The sequence below is a fragment of the Thermobia domestica genome, chromosome 11, assembly GCF_964235325.1.
Source record: "Thermobia domestica chromosome 11, izTheDome1.hap1.1, whole genome shotgun sequence".
Taxonomy (NCBI): Eukaryota; Metazoa; Arthropoda; class Insecta; order Zygentoma; family Lepismatidae; genus Thermobia; species Thermobia domestica.
Window position 1 is genome coordinate 169403472 of NC_137464.1, and position 22621 is coordinate 169426092.

At 33.5% G+C, this 22621-nt stretch overlaps 1 protein-coding gene across 2 annotated transcripts in view; it reads right to left on the bottom strand.

Moving 5' to 3' along the window:
* Positions 1-1582: 1582 nt before the first annotated feature.
* LOC145664549 (putative inorganic phosphate cotransporter) overlaps positions 1583-22621 on the bottom strand; it is a 57471-nt gene continuing 36432 nt past the window's right edge. For both annotated transcript variants that reach the window (XM_081731314.1, XM_081731315.1), the window contains exons 6-10: positions 17739-17888; positions 17038-17170; positions 5928-6166; positions 4598-4748; positions 1583-3644 (exon numbers count right to left, since the gene is read on the bottom strand). In XM_081731314.1, the coding sequence (XP_081587440.1) occupies positions 3580-3644; positions 4598-4748; positions 5928-6166; positions 17038-17170; positions 17739-17888 (738 nt within the window). In that variant the 3' untranslated portion in view covers positions 1583-3579. The remainder of the gene's footprint in view (positions 3645-4597; positions 4749-5927; positions 6167-17037; positions 17171-17738; positions 17889-22621) is intronic.

Here is a 22621-nt window from a genome sequence, read left to right on the forward strand (position 1 = left end):
AACAGCGACTTCCTGATGAGGTTTAGTTTTTTACTGAATTAACAAATCGAAGTTTAAGTTGGCGACAACTAGAAGAGTCATGTCATTTCTTCTCTTTCCCAGTCACGATGCTCTCCTCTTTACATAATCATCTGTCTCCTTTAGCCTAAAGGCTATAACCATTGGACGTTAAAAAAATATTTTTACGACTAATCACCAGGGTCCTAATTCTATTAGTTTACAGTTTCCTTTTCGTGTTGTCTGTTTTTCTAAAATCAAGTTTGCCCACAATTGCCTCAATATTATGTGTCGACAATGAGAAATGTGCATTTATCCACAACCGAAACAGATTACGATTACCATATTCAGCTGTGTACAGAAGTATGTTAACTATGTTTAGAAAGTACCATGGTTCATCTCCACAGAAATAAAACTCATAATCCAGTCTGATTTATTACTGATCCTCTTACTTCATATAATTTATTTTAAAATTATTTGAACGTTCGTTATTCGAATATATCTGAAAAATTACTCATAATTGAAATAACTCTTCAAATACAGTAATTGCTGATTATTTGGATAGTTGTTCGAATAATAATTTATCCGAATAATTATTCGCAAAGTTAATTTTATTAGAATACTCAGAGTCCATTATTCGAATTTCAACAGCATTATCACCTAACCACCTTCTTGGGTCTACTCAAAGTTCTCTTATTCCCAATTTTCCAAACTAGAACTATTTTGCCATCCTAAAGTATTTCCCATTAAATCAATGTGGTGCCCAGTGATTTGTACGTGTTGTGAAGTTCAACTCGTGTTGCGAAAACAAGTGTTGTGAAAATTTGAATGTATGTATGTTTCTGTTGACGTTAAATATTTTCTTCAATATTTTGTTTTCGAAAACTCTGTTTTTATTTTTCTCTATGTAAAACCAACTAAGAAGAATTTATCGGTTTTAGTTTTACCAAAATTTAAGAGTATTTCTTTTTTAAAACCCTTTATCATATACATCTGAATTTCAAAACCATCATATCACAAAGTGCTCATGTGAAGTTTTGTCTGAGTAATTTCCCGCCTAGGTTTCCCCAAGATAAAATATAGACCGTCAGAACTTCAACAAGATTTCCCAGCAAAATCAGCAACACTATGTTGAAACTTGTACGCTGCTCCTTTCTGCCAGGCCATCGAGAAAAATCCATCAATGTCCAGTATAAAAAACACGCTGGAATGTAGGATATATTAAAAATTTATTTCTTGACAATAGGAAATTCGTATTTCTTCCAGCTGCCTAGCCCCATTTTCCTCTCTGTGACGGAGCTAAGATAAACTGTGATTACACAACACTTTTATGCATCGCACTTCCTTTAGCAAATGTCCCAGTGCAGACTCGTCACATTTTGATTTTGTCTCCAGTACAAAGTTTTCTGAAAGAAAGATTTTGCAAAATCTCATACTTGATAAGTACTTGGAAATTACGCAGAGAATGTGTATTTTTATTTTTTCGAAAATGTTTTTAAACAGATGAAACGGAGCCAGTTATCAGGTATTTTGCAATGAAAGATGATATCAATAAGTCTTACTTTTATAACAAAACATTGCAGTGTTTAATTAAAAAAACAGACTTTATTTAATACGAAAGCTATATATACATTTTTCTTTTAAAATTTCTCACACACAAGTATAAATAATAAACATTTAGTCAAATATTTTAAGTGTATGTCTTTTATATACATCTTTTTCTTTCTTCTATATACATCTTAGTTCTTTTTACCAAAAAATTCAAAATCCACCTTTTTTAAATATTAAAAAGCCTTAACAAATAATATTGAGTTGTTTAATATCACTGTATAAAGGCTGTTTCTACAATTATTATTTTAAGCATATGCATTATAAAAATACTGTAATGAGTGCGAATCTTTATAAGAATGCTTCAGCAACAAAGAAATGCATTCGTAATACACAAATTAATATGTATAAGCCATTAAAAAAATTATATATGTTTCTCAATAAGACTTACGAGAGCATACTTTCAAAATGTATATTTCTTTCATTATCTACTGTACATATTATGTAGGAAAGAAGAATTTTACTGTTTCATTTTGTATCAGTCAATTTACATTTACTCTGCATAACCAAGATATTTAGCGTTCGGAGGTTCAGAATACATACGTTCAAAATATATTATGCTTGAGGTACATGTTTACAGTTACTCACAAGATTTCGTAGGATAATTTGCTTGTTCCTTGTAAGAAATATTTTACGAAGTTCCAAAATAATAATATTGATAATCTTATTTGAACGTCAGAAAATTTAATTCGTAAATCTATAAAATTTTTAGTTTTATACGTCTCATGGTTATACCCTAAAGGAGGTTAAAGAAGACGGATGATTAACGAAAGTGAATGATAACGAAAGAATGAGTGGAATGTGAATGTGGAAGAAAACAGAAGAAGAGTGAGAAAACCTAAGGACACGATGTTGTCCACTACAAACTCGTGTAGCCTGGAATGGATCCAGAGACTCCTTGCACCAGAGGTAAGCTCTCTACCATTCAACCATCGTGTCCTCAAATTAACTCAGTAGGAAATGAAAAGAATATCACTATTACTGGTATCCATCAAGTTTGACTTGAAAATACATACTCTTGTACGCAAATTTAAAAGACATAAATTTTTTTAACTATAAATCCTGTCAATCTCATTAATTCTTCATAACTACGTTCATTTCACTAAGAAAGAATCATGATTTCCATTCTATTTTCCTTATAAATCCAACATGTTCTTTGCAACAGTTTTCTTTTGTCATAGTATCTGATTTGAGTAGTTTTATTGTAAAATATGAATATATTCAATAGATTCGAGCACAAGGCTAATATGACTTCAAGAATAAATTCATAATCTCAAATTGTGAATAAAACAACCGATAAAATAATTTTATAAATATTAACTTACATGAACATAGCGTACTACATTGATGTTTGCTTAAAATATTAGTACTTAAAAAAAATAATTTTAACACAGGTTAATAGTCGGTCTGAAAATTACACATCATCTGTTCATACAGAGGATGGGTTGAGGATAATCATTCCTCCTAATATTGTATAGCTTATGTTCAAAATCAAATGAGTTTTAGGTATCACAAAAATATACTGTTAGTAGTAATATTGGAAATTAGAATATTGTAAGACACTATACCTGTTTAAATATTTAGAATACGTTTCACTTATATAATTTTACATCAAATACAAATAATAATAAATGAAATTTATTGATTTATTCAGAGGTCTAAATAAATATGTTTAACATCTTATGTCATGTTACATTCACACTTCACACACAAAAGTATCCTCACAAGTCACACATGAACTTAAAAAAGTAGATTAATGTTTAGTTACATTGTGAAAAGTCATTGTCGAAGCTACTTTCAATCAATACAAATGAAAATGTATTCAAGACCATGTAACACCGAATCCTATATGTTCTTATGCAGCAGTTACAATAACTCTGCAACACTCCAGTATGTCACGTCCACTGCAAACTACTTTTATCTTCCGCGATTACTGGTACGTAATAAGTTCCATTTCTTGCACAATAGAACTGCTTATAAATGGTGAGTTTCTCGAATGGAGAAAGTGTCGTAACTATTTTTGTACTGAGATTCCTTTTCTGCAAAATAATAATAATATTAATAATTAAATCACTAAATATTCATATTAAAACTTTAACGTTTCTTTTAAGAAATGTTATTACCACTTTACAAAGATTAGGTATTACATGAGTAATATTTAATAAGAGAATATGATAAATGTAAATTAATAAAATTTGCCTCTCATTGTAAATGATCATCTCTACCACAAATATTAATTGCAAATTACATGTAAATCTTTACAACATGTAACTGTCTGAGTCGAGATAGTCATGCAGTCCTAATTTCCTGTTTAAAATGTTTTCTTAGTCCAAGAATGTCTCATAAAATTTGTTTTGAAGTCAGTTTTGAATATTTTTAAAATAAAAAATTGTCGAACTATTTGACTCTAAATCTAAATGACATGTTTATTTTCGATAGATAGATAGGAACAAAATTAATCGTTGCAACCATCAATTTCAGAAGTCACTTGACCAGTCTAAAATCGTGGACAGAGATTTTTTTTTTTTTTTTTTTTTTTTACCTAACGTCTGTAAGATCAAAATTTAGTTTATACAAAACGTAATTCCGATTTGTCGTGATAGGAAGTAAAATTTGAAACTCGGAAACATTTCCTTGGCACACATTTGGGTGTCTCATTTATTTTATAATTTCAAAATGTATGTTTCCCATTTGAAAATTTGTAATTACTGTTGTAACGTTGTAGATAGGGCAAATTGTGTAGTTTGTAACACATTTTACTTGCTGAAAAACTGTCATAGAATAAAATCACACACTTCTTACCATCTTGATAACTAATACGTAGCTTTTGTTCTACAATCTCATTATACCTAAAGCTCAATATGAAAGTTGGTGTAGAGTAAATCAGGCAATGGTAAATAATGTTTTATTCAGAGATCTTTATCTTGTTTCTTGATAGTGAACAAATTAAATAAAACAATTTCTCCTTGTGAGAACTAAATTGAAGACTTACCATGTGCAACTGATTTCAGATCGGTGTTTTCCGTTGCTGGCTCATTGAAATCTTGAACTTCTCCTGAGCCAATCAGAACAAAGATCAGATTAGTTACAAGAAATACGGCTATGGAGATGAAGAAGACAATACGCCATTGCGATGCTGTATGCTGAAATAAAGAAAAAATACATATGTGAAAAATTTTGTGTTTTTCAATTCACACTACTTACAATGAGATCTCTATATTTAACAATTTCAAGTCACTGTATCAACTCTGATATAGGTGTTCATTTTCGGTATAATTGGACTTTTTGGTAAAGACCGAATATCTCTAAATTATCTTTCTGATATTAAATATGTCTGCGTTAATGGATTACACACACAATTATGTTCTGGGGGGAAGCTGCCCAAATTAATTTATTTTTAAATCCTTCTACTCATAAAAATTAAACTAGCAGCACATTTTGAATGAAACCCAAATATTTAATTAGCTGTCATTCCTACTGAGACCAAAAAGAACAATCATGAATACAACAAAGGGATCTGTATCAACTATGGAAGTAGGATGGAATAAAGAATAGATGACTATTTCTAAACACATGACACGCAAACACGAAATAACAGCAAGAATATTAGGAATAGCGAAAGAAGCTCGTATAAGGAAAAGAAAAGGTTATTTTGTGTATCCAAAAATGAACAGCTACGAAAAAGAATCGTATTACGAAATATTGTATTCTACGTAGTGTTCACGTTTCCATCTCTTAAAGAAGTTACAAACTGACTATCTTTCGTAATGTGTGAACGTGAAGAGAAGAAAATTAGTTGGATCGAACGAGAAACGAGTAAGGACAGCAAAGAAGAAAATAAATTTATTGGGTGTAACTAATGAGAGGAGAATATTATGTTTGGGACAGGAAGATAATAAGAGAGAATACTAGAAGTAAAAGTAGGGAGAGAAGAAAAAGACTACAGTTGATAAGGTATAAATAGGTTAACTGTAACATCAAAGTTTAGACGTTGCCAAGGTCTGTAGTGTATGAAAGCTTTTCGATTTGTAGCAAGAAGTATACCATTATTCGCAAAACCCTTGTGATTACGAATACGATTATACTAAGCGATAAAATATTGTGAATGATGTTTCTTTAACGCAACATGATTTGTATTTCCTCCTCCTTAGTTCTTGAACTGTTATAATCGTAAAGAACAAATGATTCGATGGTAAAGTGGTACTTTTACAAACACCTGATGATCCATTCTACGTAGTTGCCTGACAATAAGTGATAAAACACAAGCACTTTATCGCATGCATTACACAATATTTTACATTAAATCAATATGTTTTACTTACCTCAGGTGTTAGAATTCCTACTAGATATGGAGCAACCATTCCACATATACTTCCTAAGCCATTGGTAATGGCCATGAGAGTTCCGGAGAAGTTTGGACTCAAATCCAAGGAATTCACTTTCATGCCAGGATAGAAGGTGCCCATAATACCCACACCGATCGTAAGTAGAGCCACTGCAGCAACTTGGTCATTTTCAACGTATGAAACTGCAAGAAGGCCAGCAGCAGGTCCCACAGATGCTGTAAATACAGAAATTGAATAAGTTTAGAATTACTCTTTCTGAGATAAAAAAAAATTAGCTGTTAGTTAGTTACTTATTGACTGGCATTTCTCTGGATATGAGGTATTTCAATGCTAAATATTATTTTAATATTATAGTTAATAAATAAATAACGTCATCAATGTATGTCATTGGGCATGTTCAAAGTATCAGAAAATTAATGTTACACGACGATTATATTTGTAATCTATAAGGTTAGAATTAGGAATGAGATTTCGGGCCTTTCAGCATCTAAGGCCATGTTGGCCCATTACTACTAAAAAAAATATTTCAGCTTTAAGTTCCACGATTATGCCCTTTAGGTTAAGGAAGACTATAATTAAGGCAAGTGAATGATGATGATGGAATGAAAAAGTGGAAATAAACTAGAGTAATCTTATCCCGAGAAAACCTACGAACGCTATGCTGTTCAGGACAAAACTTACTTAGCCGGGAATCGAGGGATGATGTCCCTCGGCGATCACACTATCCGAGGAAAGGGAAGCATAAAAGGATTGAGGGGTGGTAAGGAAGCGGCCTGGGACCTGTATGTTAGGTAAAATCCCGGCATTTGCCTGGTGAGATGAGCAAAACCTCACTCAGGATGGCTGGCTTTTACAGAAAAAGTTTTATTTTTGCGACCGAATGTCCCTACCGGGAATCGAACCCGAGACCGCTAGTACCAAAGTCGAGAGCGTTAGCGACTACGCCAGGTGGCGCCACTTGTAATCTATAAGAGAAGATGCTTAATCACTACCATCGAAAAAATGTAAGTCTAAATAGCGGATGAAGTAAAAGAAATAAAAGAAGAAACTAGCAAGTGTAACCTCTATTAGTGTGAGACATTCGTAGTTGTTTTATACAACCAACATTACAAATCTCTTAAGCAAGGTTGTATAACATTCTAGGATAGAATGACGCATATACTGACATGTTTCTCTTTTTATAATTAAGACACACTGAATCAGCATTTGATTCAGATTTTTTTAAGTGGAAGCCATCATTCATAAGTTAACATACAATTCAGAAGAACTACATCAGTTTAACGTTCCATGATTATGCCCTTTAGGTTAAGGGAGATTATGATTAAGGCAAGTGAATGATTATGGTGGAATGAGAAAGTGGGAGGAAACGAGAGTAATGTTACCCCGAGAAAATCCACGAACACAGTGTTGTTCACTACAAAACTTACGTGGCCGGGGATGGAACCAGGAACCCCACGCACCAAATGTGAGCGATTTACCACTGAGCCACCGTGCTCTCTATGACTCAAAAGAGCTCGATATCTTAGTCCAGCAGCAAGATCATTATCAGCAGCAATGAAAGAGAATGTTTAACTTCAGTGCTAAATTTAAATGTATCATTTCTGTACAATCACGTTTTAAGTTAAATTTCCTTCTATAAAAGGAAACAGTCTATTTCAAAGCATCATGTTATGCTTTATGGGGGGAAAAAATAACAGTTTTTACAAACTATCCAGATGTTATCTTACCGATGTATAAGTACAGTTCTAGGTACACAAAATTTAGTTGTTTTTTTTTAACGAAGTTATCGTAAATAAACTCTGTTAAAACAGTAAAGAGGATCACACGAATTTTCAATTTCGTCCGGTAGATGTCAACCACTGGAAGATGCTTTGGTGCAACCTAACAACGCGATATGTAACTTCTAGTATTCTACAATTATATACCTTTGAGTAGTAGAAAATGGGATATGCATGATTATCATTAAAGTCATCGTTATCTCTTAAGAAGTTAACGGATTGATTCCATTAACGAACTCGGCCAAGATAATCGCCGTAGCTATTTAAAAAAAAGAATTAAAAAAATACCTTTCGTTCAAGTTAGTGTGAGGAGTAACTGATAGACGTGCGTATATACTAACATTATAGTCTAAATAACTGTTAGACGTTTGTACATAGTAGCATTACAGTCTGAGTAATTGATAGGTCTGAATGTACGTACGTCTATCAGTTACTCCAATGGTAATGTTAGTACAGTATGTTTGTACGTCTAACATTACAGTCTAAGTAACAGATAGACGTACACTTATGTCCAAAATGATTGTCGCATATCTATAACTGCGTTCTTGTAAGAATATAATTTGATAATGATTTTGAAAGGTACTTTTAATACTGATACTATGTGTATAATCGGGAAATGTATATTTGTGGTAAATTTCATAGGAAAAGAATTATAAATACGAAAATTAGAATGAGTAAAACAAAATGTTGCTAAATGGACACAGAAAGTTTTTTTTTTCGTTTTATTGTTCTTATTTACTGCTCTTTTGACGTGAACTTTGCCACATACATGTCTTTGCCGATTATACACATACTAATATTATAAGAAATACCGGTCGAATTCGTTATCAAATTATATTCCTACAACAACATATTTATAGACATGCGACAATAATTTTGGACATGAATGTACGTAGGGGAGACCGGGGTATTCACGAACACTTATGCTTTGATTATAAATAACTATTTTGTCTTTAGAGATAAAATTAAGATTTCTTGTGTATATGAAGCTTGGAATTTCTCCTGTTTGCTAAAGTGCAGAGGAAAGTTAAAAGTAACATTTTTCAAGAAATCAGTGAGATGTTTTAAAAATGTACTTATGTTCGGAATTTCCCCAGTGGTCAAGGTAATCCCGAATACATTGTTTACTTTAAACTTTCCTTTACGAAATAAGCTAAATTCATTAAAATACATCAAAATTATACCGTAATTTAGTATTAAAATCTTGAATAAGAATTATAATTACAAACATAACTCAAGTTAATGAGAAACATGACCAGACATCATCTTTAAAAGCATTACAAATGAAAGCTAATAAGTAATAGGCTAAACAAAATGCACTCTTATGAAACAAATTAAGATACAACGGTGCATTAAGTAAAAGATTCATGAAAGTGAAATCATTATTCGAAATTGTAGAAATCACAGATACACGTATACACATTAAAATTTTGCTTCCAAGGACAGTATTCTTTATTAGACCAATGTTCAAATGCGGTTAAGCTGAAAAAATGGACTAACTGCCAATGAACGCTACTAGGCTAAATAAATTTGTGAAACATACTGTGAATCATACACAGAAAAAAATTCAGAGTATGATGAAGGATCAGATATCTAAAATAGGATTATTGACTATAGAATTACGAAGTAGGCTACTAATGGCCTAAAATAATAAATATAGCAAACTATTCTAATTAATAAAGCTAATAATGCGTATTACCAAGACATGATGTATTTCCCAAACCAAACTTATTACTTTCCAATACAAAAAAAAAAAAAAAATTAAAAATTTAAAAACTTTTTTTTTTAATATTTTCACATTATAGCGCAATCCCGAACACTCCAGAGCAATGACAAACATTCTGTCTGGCATTTCCCCATGAGACACCATGTTATTGTTAAAGTTGAAACTAATTCTTGACTTCATAAAGGCTACTAAGATTACAAAGAACTAATGCTCAAATAAGGGGAATATATAGCCTTATCTGTAACAATATAGACAAGATAAGCGCCAACTTACCTTACCCGCATTGTTTAATCAACGTTATAAATGAATCGACAAAAACAATAAAACATCTTCCTGGCAATCCACTCAACTGACTGTCACCAAATTTACGCTACATTTTTCTAGGTCTTTCCCTTAGCCAGGCCCGTATTTAGGTAAGTGCTATTCTGTGTTCGAGCACAGGGTGGCAGAATTTAGGGGACGGCAAAATTTTGGATTGTGTTTATGATTCATAATAAAATAATATTCAAAAACCAGCAACCCGCAGATTCCCGCACAAGCGCGAGGAAATATGTTAATATGTTTAATTTGCTCTAATTACAGCAGTTGGTAATTAGCTAGTTTATCCGATTATTTTTAGAAAGCCATCCTCTCCCACCCCGACCCCATGAAAACTAATACCGTTAAATTCAGCGACCTCGAAAACTATGAATTCAACACTAATATCTGTCATTTTTTTTATCACTTTTAAAATCTCGCTCCCTCCCTGGGGAGTGGAGTATGACCTTGAAGTTGAATTGAATTAAAACTGTCACTATTCATCTCAGCGACTCCCCAAACTATGAATTTAACTCTAATATTGGCCGTTTCCGGGGTGAGGATCCACAAATTTTGTGCGAGGAGGCGGCAAATTATTTAGAGCACAGGGGCGCACAATATATAAATACGGGCCTGCCCTTAGCATACACCAAACAGTGTTTTGTATCAAGCTTCCTTGGGCGCAAACTTGGGTGTTCGGTGTTACCCCTGTGTTAGCGAATACCCCGGTTTCCCCTACATACTAATAGTCTGAGTAACTGATAGACATTCGTACATGCTAGCATTATAGTCTGAGTGAATGATAGACGTACGTACATACTAATATTACGTACTACCATGAGCAAAATAAATGACGCGTCTCTTTATTTTGAAGTTTTTTGAAAATATCTCCGTTTTCTTTATATGTTCGAAATCTCGGAAGGTTTCCCCAGCAGGACAGGTTAATAACAAACCCGTTTTTAATATTTGTGTTAGATATTAGCTTAAAATAAAGAAATTAGAAGCAAAAAATATTAAATCGACAGAAATCTCGAGAATTACCAACTCTGCTAAAGTGGGAAATTTTCAAGAACGCGAGGGAATTCTGCAGTTCAACACGAAGCAGCGACATCTATGTCAGTGAGAGAAGCGTGGATTAGATCTACAAACGAAAATTTTAACGAAATATTTCTAGTATGTCTTATTATATGCATTATCAGCGAACTCCAAATATATGAATCTATGGTAAGTATTAACGTATAGATAGTGCAAATAGTAGAAATTACCTATGGAAAAAGACGAATTGTTAGCCCAATCGTAATGAAAAAGCGTCTTTACTGTAGAACAGGTTCAACTTACGTAAGAAAGCAAATAGCTCAGTTAGATAAAGCAACGAGTTTGTATACCGAAGGTAGACGGTTCGAATCCCGTGAAGGACTGTTGTAATTTTTATCACTAAGGTTATTTTATTTATTTTTTATTTGGGAAAGAATCAAATTGTAACATATGTGTAAAACTCATGACGATACCAAAAAAAAAAAAAAAAAAAGAGAAAATATCGTCGCATTTGCATTAGTGTCTCTAATTTTTGTTTGCAAACAGATTCGTAATTATTTCCCCTGTGCTCACTGATGCATAACGAATGTTTTCCAGTAAATGTTAATTCTAATTTGGAGAATTTTATAGTTTCACAATTTCTCACTACATAGTCTTCTATCTACGTGTTTGGATATTTTGATAACAGATTTCCCTATTAAATGTTTAATTTTCTCTATAAATATTTGTCTTAAATTGAAATTGTTTTGAATTTACTACATAAGCAAAGTTGCCCGAAGGAGAAGAGCTCAAGTAATAGATATTCTACGTAAAAGCAACCTATTGTAGAATGATGATGCTTCTTACCTTCAGCACATAATCTTAACGTTAGAGAGTCAGAGAGAGAAAAATCCTGTTTTTCCTCCCCTATGACCACTCATCTTAAAGCTCTACCTATAATGATTCGTGTCACATAATTTCGGCTCTCCAAAGACATTCATATTTATTATTATTATTATTATTATTATTATTATTATTATTATTATTATTATTATTATTATTATTATTCCTGAATATGCCACCATTACATAATGTTGTAACTTTAGACATCTTAGTTTATAGTGCTTTCTTTAGTAATAATTTGAGCAACCACGTCACAAAATTTAAAATGTATGAGGGGGCACGACGTTTTATTTCCCCTCCTCTCTTTTCAGCACCCTCCAACACAAGGTATATAATTTCTGAGAAGCAGGGCAGACAAAATGAGTCGCTTATAAAATTAGGCAGAATAACTTTTGCCGATCATTGGTTTGGTGTCGAGCTAATAACGATGAGTATGTTTATTTACACCACTGTTAAAGAAATCGCAAACTTTCTGAAAGGAACTTACTTAGGAAACAGATCTTCCTTCTACTTAGCCAGAGCCCACTCTGAAAAATTGCAACTGGCGTTCTGAGTGAAAGTTCTATGGGACTATTAGAAAAATATATTCCCGTTTCCACGCTGATGGTAGAATTTCTTAAACCGTTATTGAATTACGTTCGAAGGGTAGGCGTAAATAGCGCCCCCGCAACAATGTGGCGTGGGGACCGCACAAGCTGCAAGGACAAAAAGTATACAGAAAGTACGCAGGGGCGGAGCAGGCCAAATTTTCACACGGGCAAAGTGACTTTTTGGCGCCCTTCCCCTAGTAGTAGCCTATATTTTACATTTTATCATAGTGTTTTTAATAGTTTAAACCAGGAGCGTCATTTCAGATTTTGCTTTGGGTGGGGGCAAGACCTCTTGATATAAGTAAAATTTCGCGTTTTTCACTGATTTACTACTATTCTAATGATAAAATCTATATACATCTCAAACTCACGGGGGGCAAATGCCCCTCCCTGCCCTCCCTAAATGACGCCCCTGTTTTAAACCCATTTTCAAAAAGAAATCCTTACCTAGGAAAACTTCACAAAGAATATGGCCCGCTATAAACAATACCAACTCCACCTCCCCTGGTCTAGTGGCTAGCACGCCTGCCTTCTGTGGTACCGGGTCCAATTCCCGGTGGATTACTGTTGAACGATAAAAGTGGTTCGGATTCCACTATAATTAGTATCCACATCTCCCTTGCCTATTAAGGCATAACCGTCGAACGCTAAACTCAAGCAAACAAACAAACAATACTTAATTCCCGGCACTCTTTATTCTACATGCCATCTCTCAATTTTTCGATACAGCCCCCTTAGTACTATGAAACTCTCTTCTTCCATAGTGAAATGGAAAAAGATCATATAATTGCCACTACTTTACAAGAATATAAACCAAAAACGTCAGTTGAAAGCACATTATAAATTTACTTTTTGAGACTCGTTTTGGTGCCCCTCTTTCTCTGGCGCCCCGGGCAGTCGCCCGGCCCTTAGTCCGCCCTTGAAAGTACGGACGCATAACTAAGGACTGCGGAGGAGAGGTTAACCTTCATGTTATGCCACTGGTTTGACGTGTTTGAAATGTTCAGTAAGTGATCGGTTAGTGAAATAATTTCGACGGTTACTGATGTTTAAAGTTTAGCTAAGACAAAGCTACCTAATCAAATACATTTGATATCGCGATGTCACAATTTGATTTTTCCTCACATAAAAAAGATAAAAACAATAGTAATAAAAACCCTTACTCGTACTGGGCTCCTAACTAACTAACAACCTAATTCTTACAGACTAGTTGCTCTGACCAACTGAGTTTCGATTTCTTACGCGAAAGAAGTCTGTTATATTAAGAGGCATGCTTTTCATTATCAAAACTGTTCGAAGTAATACGAACATGGCTTAAGAACAGAGACGGAACTGAATTACCACTCGATTGACCTTGAGGGCAAATCACCAAAGCGTAGCTATAAACTTAAGTTCAGCATGCATTTCTCTGGAGTTGTGTTCAGTATTCCTATCTGCCAGTCATGCTTGTTCGTAGGAGTAATATGTTACAAACCTGACCTTTCGATACAGCACAATAGCAAAAGAATAAAAGGGAAGGAATTCTTGCCCTTGTGAACGTTGGATACCACCATGTGCAATAAAACTGTCGCGTCTCCTTGAAGTGATATTTTATCGAAAATAACTTGTTTTCCTTTATATAGTCTATCCGAAGTTTTTGAGGGTTTCAAAATGAGGAAATGTTACTGACAAACAAGGACGCATTTAGGGGTGGGTCCAGGGGGTCCGGACCCCCTCTAAAACCCCAACTTTTCTGTAAATTTAGCCTAATTTTGGGGATTATCTTTTAAAATTTTATTATAATTTATCCTAATATTGAAGTCGGACCCCTCCCGAAATAAATTACTGCATACGTCTCTCTGACAATTTTCAATATATTCGTTAAATAATAAAGTAAAATAACTAAATTAGGAGCAAAAAGCTTTAATAATAATAATAATAATAATAATAATAATAATAATAATAATAATAATAATAATAATAATAATAATAATAATAATAATAATAATAATAATTGAAGTGAGCTTAACGAGTTTCAACCGTACGACTCAACCAACGTTTGGGTGCCTGTTCGTTCCTCTCATAAAAGACATTTCATTTTAATGAAACTTGTAAGTGCCTTCTTTTAGCTCTGCGGAGTAACTATTGCTTAGAATATGAATCTGCAAAACATAAGAGGTAAAATTAACCAAATGGTGCAAGTTTCCACTTATATATATAAAACAATTTTGCAATATCAACTACGTGAATCTTGTCCCATAAAAAAGCCGAAACCCCTACACCGAAGAACCCTCCGAGATTTGATCATTGTCCACACGGACTGAAATTGTCATTTGAAGCCAAGACTTTAATATGAAGCCAATAATTTCTTTAAAATAGACGGAAAATTCGGAAGTTATAAGCATTTTCATATTTTTGCCTTTTCCCATAAGGGAGCCGTAGCCCCCTATACTGAAGACCCCCCCCCCCCGGAGATTTGATCATTGTCCACTCGGACTGAATTTGTCATTTGGAACCAACACTTTAATACGAAGCAAAATATTTCTTTAAAATAGACGAAAAATTCGAAAGTTATAAACATGTTAATAATTTTGCCTTTTCTCATAAGGGGGCCGTATTAGCCTACACTGAAGAGCCCCACGAGATTTGATCATTTACCACTTGGACTGAAATTCTCATTTGAAACCAAAACTTTAATATGAAGCCAAAAATTAAACTTTTACATCAATTTAAACTGACTGGGTTCCGGTTCCCCCCACTATTGTTTAGTTTAGTTAAGTGGTAATTTGTGACAGCTTCACATCGTCAAAAGAATGTTTCACTTCCCCTCCCCTCCCCCAGGAGTTCGTGCTGGATCCACCACTGGAATCAATAGACACTCTTCCTATTCTTTTTGTCACCCTTGATTGTGTAGGGGCTCCCTCGTACAAATAAAGAAGCGGTAATATTACAATCAAGGGGCGCTATATATTAGGTATTTTTTTAGTTACCTACCCCTAACCGCAAAGGGTCATCTTTCGTAGAATAAAAAATATTACGTGATATTCCAGTCATGAAACGGGAGAGGATGCTGTAAATATATTTCTTATTCATTTTGTCTGTCCTGCTTATCAAAAATTACTTTCTGTTGGAAGGGTACTGAAATGAGAGGGGCAAAATAAAAAGTCGTACCCCCTCCTACATGGTTGCTCAAATAAGTACTAAAGAAAGCATTTTAAACTAAGATATTTAAGATTTAAACTAGGAAACTAAGATATCCTTACATTATGTAAGGATGGCATATTCAGGATTATTATTATTATTATTATTATTATTATTATTATTATTATTATTATTATTATTATTATTATTTGAATGTTTTTGGAGCACCGAAATTTTGTGAGACGGACAATGATATGTAGAGGTTTAAGATGGGTGGTCATAGAGGAGAAAAAACAGGATTTTTCTCTCTCTGACTCTCTAACGTAAAGATTATGTGCTGAAGGTAAGAAGCATCATCATTCTACAATAGGTTGCTTTTACGTAGAATATCAATTACTTGAGTTCTCCTCCTTCGGTCTACTTACCTTATGTAGTAAATTCAAAACAATTTCAATTCAATACAAATACATTGTAAAACTTTTCCGTAATTAAACATCTAGGGAAAATTAAACATTTAATAGGGAAATCTGTTATCAAAATATCCAAACACGTAGATAGAAGACTATCTAGTGAGAAATATTGTGAAACTTTATAAAATTCTCCAAATTAGAATTAACATTTACTGGGAAACATTCGTTATGCGCCAGCGAGCATATGGTGAGCAGTGAGCACAGGGGAAATAATTACGAAACTGTTTGCAAACAAAATTAGGGACGCTAATGCAAGTGCGACAACAGCATTTTTTTCTTTTTTTTGTATCGTCATGAGTTTTACACATACGTTACAATTTGATTCTTTCCCAAATAAAAAAATAAAAAAATAACCATAGTGTAGTGATAAAAATGATAACGGCACTTCCACGGGATCGAACCCGCTACCTTCAGCATACAGACTCGTTGCTTTAACTAACTGAGCTATTTGTTTTTTTTACGTGAACTGAGCCTGTTCCGGTAAAGACGATATTTCATTACGATCGTCCTACCAATTCGTCCTTTTCCATAGATAATTTCCACTATTTGCTCTATCTTTATGTTAATACTTAGCATATATTCATATATTTGGAGTTTGCAGATAATGCATATAATAAGACATACTAGAAATATTCGTTAAAAGTTTAGTTTGTAGATTTAATCCACATTTCTCTCAATGACATAGATGTCGCTGCTTCGTGTTGAAATGCAGAATTCCCTCGTGTTCTTGAAAATTTCCCACTTTAGCAGAGTTGGTAATTCTCGAGATTTCTGTCGATTTAATGTTTTTTGCTTCTAATTTCTTTATTTTAAGCTAATATCTACCACAAATATTAAAAACGGGTTTGTTATTAACCTGTCCTGCTGGGGAAACCTTCCGAAATTTCGAACATATAAAGAAAACGGAGATATTTTCAAAAAACTTCAAAATAAAGAGACGCGTCATTTATTTTGCTCATGGTAGTACATACTAACATTACAATCTTATTGGCTAGAGCCCACTAGTGTGTTCCTAATAACTGGTCAAAATTAAAAAAAAAAGAAAAGAAAAAAAGAAAATAAAAGAAAAAAGAAATGGATTGTCCTCACAAACAAACTTTTCAGTCAATTTAAGATACTGGTAGCTTCAGAGTGGAGAATCTCCATACATACAGGTATAAACTCAAGTTATTTTGCTGAGCTGCTTACCAGTAGTTGTGAAGATCTTCCGCACAGTTGTTGTAGAAAGAATCCTTCGAGATCGCAACCAATCAGCAAACCAACTGGAAGCCATTGATACAAGCCACATTACTCCATATGGCAAAGCAGACAATAAGCCATTCTGCACAAAAGAAAGAAAAAAAGTTCATTACTAAATTTATTAGTATTAGTACGATGTAAAGTCTGCTGCTTTTGTGGATAACTAATTTACTGCTTATTTAAGTGATAAAAAAAACGTCACTTAAATGAAAGTACCATGTTTGGAACGTATTTTAATTTTTCATTCTCTTTAATGTATGAAAAATTACTTAACACAGTATATTATGTCATAAAAACGTGCAATATAAATATTATAATCTTAAATAGTAATATGTCATTTCCCAATAAAAATGTTTCTATTAATAATTTAGTTCAACTTATTTTCTGACTCGCCATGTAATTTTGCTAACACGTTCAACTTTAAAGATATTGTTGAAAGAATAGAGAAAGTAATCAATGAATCTTCAATCGTAGTTTCGGGTCTAGGAGAGATTCTTCCTAAAATTTTCTTGAACCGAACCAAAATCTGAAATTATGAACAAAAAAAAAAAAAAAAAAAAAACAGATAAATGCCCTCTCTTCACCCCCACTAAACTTTAAATTTTCTCCCTGTAATTTTCTACTGGCTATTGACTTGAGCTGAAACTCACCTTTTCTATTGGGAATTTCATAACTTGCTCCAGGTACAGAGGAAGATCAGTCAATAACGTGAAGAATCCCCAGTCATGACCCATTTGAGCAGCTAGAAGACCCCAAACAGGAAGTGATGTCACAATAGCACGCCATGGAGTAGGTAGCGGCTATAAAAGAAAATGTTAATGTAATTATTTTGTAAGCAGGAGATTAGTAATTTAATTTAATAAATACTAAATATTAATTTAATAAAAAATATTAATTTAATAAATAATAAATATCTATTAATATTATAAGTATGTACAGGGTGGACAAATATGACTCCCTATTAAAAATTATTATTTTAAAAAAATACATCATTTGCATAAATTGTGTTCTCTAAACTGATAGAATTATATTGATTTTTGTCTTCACTCCAGAGCAATATGATAACAGAGCTCAAAGTGACAACACTTAACTCTGAGCAATCGTGCCCAGATCGTATGCAGTTACGAAGTGTAGCAGTTTGTAAAGCAGGCGTAGTGTTCACAGACCTCGTTCTCCAGTTCATAGAGAAAAGATGTGCATCTCGTGCTTCAGTTGATGTGAAAACAATAAAGAACTGCAATTCCAAACTCATGATTAAGGATCTGTGTTTGATACTTGAAAAAGCGGTCGTGCCACAACATCCAGACAAGAGGAGAATGTGCAACTTTCGCAGGAAATTGGGCAGTGACTTCACTCAAGTGCGACTTAGCAGAGAAGAAGTTCACTAAACGGAACCAAAGCTTTGTTTTGCGTCAGTTGCTGGAAAGTCAGTTGGCCTGTTTTGCTAGACATCAACGTTGAGTTCCTTCTGAACTCATTCGAGGATGTTCCCAAACGACTCCCATAAATTGATAGTTAATATTAGTGTTTCTGTGAAATTTAAACACTTGCGCCGATGTGAACTTTTAACGCTGTAGTGAAGTTGTAATACTCTATACATGCAATGTAATGTAAAACTTATCGATCTAAAATTATTAAATTTTCTAACGGAGTTTTTTTTTTTTTTTAACTCATTCCCTGCACTGCGATTGAACCAAAAATAGCACACGAATTTTTAAATCAAAATATATTAGTTTGTTTTCTTTATATTTAATAAATTTGCTCTGCTTTTCTTAATCAGTGGGTGCCTCAGTGCCTTGAATAAGAATTGGGATTATTGTATTTTCTCCCACCCCCTCAAGGAAAAACAAACATTAGAAACGTGTTTATGACCCCTTATCTGAACATTGAAAGAACAAAGATAAAAGTATAGGGTAGGTAGGGGAAATTGGATCACCTTTGCAGAAAACATCAAATTGGAAGTTTAATATGCTTCTATTTAAACGAAAAATATATGTATAATAATAAGTGAACCTTCATCTAATAAACTGTGTGAAAAGTTTTTTTAAATTTTATAGTTCTTACCCCAAAAACTTTCACTTTGTAACAGATGATAGATCGATCCGATTTACCCCAACGTTGTGGGGTAAATCGGATCAGTGTTGAGGGAAATCGGATCACAATGATTGTGATATGCAATGCCTCAAATAAACTTTTTTTGTTGCCTGATGATTGAAATATGCCTTTAATGGCTTAAATCACGAACATCAAGCGGCTGACAAGTAAACCTTACGTTTGGGTGAATCGAGTTGCTGACTGAGACCCATATGAGAAAGTAGTACTAAATGTGGTCAGTATTTCAGTGAAGTTGTAGGTGCGAAAGCTCCAAAAGTTAGGAGATACAGCTACCAGAACATCACATGGAAGTACAAAATAGTCTTCATATAGTTGGAGGTAAAAGCCCTGTAAAACCTCTTGTAACGACAAAAGGTGAAAAACAAATATATGGATTCATATTAGGACTAGGGAGAAGTCATATAGTAAGGATGTACCTGACGGCGGCCATCTTGAAATCCGCCATTTTGAATTAAGGTTAAGTTTTTAAAATAGGAATAGGGTCATGTGATGCATGATTTAAGGCGCAAATTTAATCAGAAGAACAATGGTGACGTTAATTTTGATTTACGCGCAATTGGTAAGAAGTTAAGGGGAAATTAAATATTGTTGCAGCATATGTATTAGTCCTTTACCCCACCTTGTAAATTTTGTGTTAACGATAATAATTAAATAAAAAGCAGGTGGATAAATATTAGGTCTATGGTAAGAGTTGCCTTGATGGTGACCATGTTCAAATCGCCATTTTGAATCAGACAAAAGTTTTAAAACAAAACGCATAACAGTGACATCTTATTAATAGCAAATTTTACCATAAATCCAACGGTATAACCATTTTTGCTTTATCATTAACCAGCATTTGTTATCGCATAAACAAGTTGCTAATTTAAGGAAAAAATGACCAAAGTGGAATTGAGTCACAATTGAACTTGGGTCTTTCTTCCAGAAAAGTCCTCAATTAGTACAATCAATATGTAGTTCAGAAAAGAGTGCATGACTTGCACAAATGCTCTGCTCACAGTGAGCACACCTGACTGATTCAAAATGGCGGATTTGAACAATGGTCGCCATCAAGGCAACTCTTACCATAGACCTAATATTTATCCACCTGCTTTTTATTTAATTATTATCATTAACACAAAATTTACAAGGTAAATTTAAAGGACTAATGCATATGCTGCAACAATATTTAATTTCCCTGTAACTTCTTACCAATTGCGCGTAAATCAAAATTAACGTCACCATTGTTCTTCTGATTAAATTTGCGCCTTAAATCATGTATCACATGACCCTATTCCTATTTTAAAAACTTAACCTTAATTCAAAATGGCGGATTTCAAGATGGCCGCCGTCAGGTATACCCTTACTATATGACTTCCCCCTAGTCCTAATATGTACTCGTATATTTATTTTTCACCTTTTGTCGTTACAAGAGGTCTTACAGAGCTTTTACCTCCAACTGTATGAAGACTATTCTGTACTTCCATGTGATGTTCTGGTAGCTGTATCTCCTAAACTTTTGGAGCTTCGCACCTACAACTTCACTGAAATACTGACCACATTTAGTACTACTTTCTGATATGTGTCTCAGTCAGCAACTCGATTCACCCAAACGTAAGGTTTACTTGTGAGGAACGTGTGTTGAATGAAGTGGCAAAAACAACACTTCTATATCATATTTTTCACACACGTCTACTACAGACAGGGATATGTGCGAACAATGTCCATTCATAATTAAAATAACTTTACCAGGACTTCGATATTTGTGGAAATGTTACACCCATTTCATAAAAGCCTCCTCGTTCACCCATCCTAATTCCGTCATACATACGTCGAACTCTTGTCCTTGAAAATAACAAACGGTGCAATGTGAACTCCTGTTGCTGACATACAAGTTAGTACCGTCCCGTTCTCTCCACGTTCCACATTTGTCATCGCAACATCATATAAGAGAGTTTCTTTTAAATAAACTGTATTATATATATATTACTGACAGGTACTTTCAATACTTCCCCAATCTTCTTACAAACATCTAATGCAAATTACAAATTCAGTGATCCGATTTACCCCAAACTGCACTTTCGTTCTTTTTCCCTTTTTACACAGTACGTTTAGTAATTTTTGCACAACTTGTTGTACAGCCTAATGATGCATGCATCATTCAATGAAATAATAGCATTGAAAACCAAATATAATTCTTACACAGTTATATAAAGCTTATTTTGCAACAATGAAAACTTAAATTTGTTATTTTTTTCCGCTCAAAAAACACACGTCCCAAAACAATGCTGTCTGGAACTCTTCTGGTGCCAAATCAACAGCGTCTTCCGTCAGTGTCCATTTCTTCTGAGAGGTTGCACTACGGAGGTCCACGTCGACTCAAAGAGTGTTCTTTTAACGTCCAATCACAAGGGTTATTTTTGACTGATCCGATTTCCCCCCACCTACCCTACGTAATTACAGAAATAATGCATAAATGAATATGCAATGCCAAAAGATAACTAAAATATTAATTAATTAATTTGAAATAATAATTCAATCACAGGTAATAAAATCAATGCATAGAGGACTTTGAACACACGTATCTATCAGAAATGCTACGAAATTGATTGATGCACTTGTATGGCAATGATATTGTGATTGTATTGCTTTATTCCTGTTAATGATTTACATTTGCATCAACAAAATTTTCAAAATGATCTATTAACGTCTTTTTATACACTTGCAACTGTCACATTCAAGTACGAATTAGGTTTCAGATAAGACAATGGCAAGTGAATTATAGTTGATGAGAGATGAAAATTGACAAAATCATTTTATGTGAAAAATGTGCTCATGCAATTGAACCTAATGAACTTTGAAATTCTTGTTTCTAGGTACAGTTGGTGCTTTCGTTCTCCAATGTAAATGTTTAATTCTAAGAACACGAGTTTATGTAATACAATAGTTCCATTGACATTGATTGTTTTAAGGGTCTCCGTTGGTCTTCCTGTCACATTTTATCTTACGTATAGTATTTTTCCCCAAATGAAGGTAGTTTCTAAGCAATATGTTTGCATTGTCAATTAATGGTAGGTCTACATATTGCTAGATAATAAATGATTCTCCAAAACTTTGATTAACTTAGGTCATAGTTTTTGTGGAATATTAGGGAAGTATTTTATGTTGGAGAATTGCTGCTTTTTCTGTTTTCCCGCAGACGGCTACGCCATCTCTTGGGTAGTGAAAATTCACGTATTGTGTACTTTATTTTATTTAGTTCAGAGGATTTTATATTTTTATTTCAAAAGGAAAGAGAAAATAAACAAGGAAAAGGAGAAAGTAACTGCAAAAGTAAATGCGTAAAACAAGATAAACATTGAAAATGTGAAAAGAGCTATAAATACTTAATTTTTTAAAGTAATATACGAATACGCAAAGTGTGAAGGGGTGGGCGCGA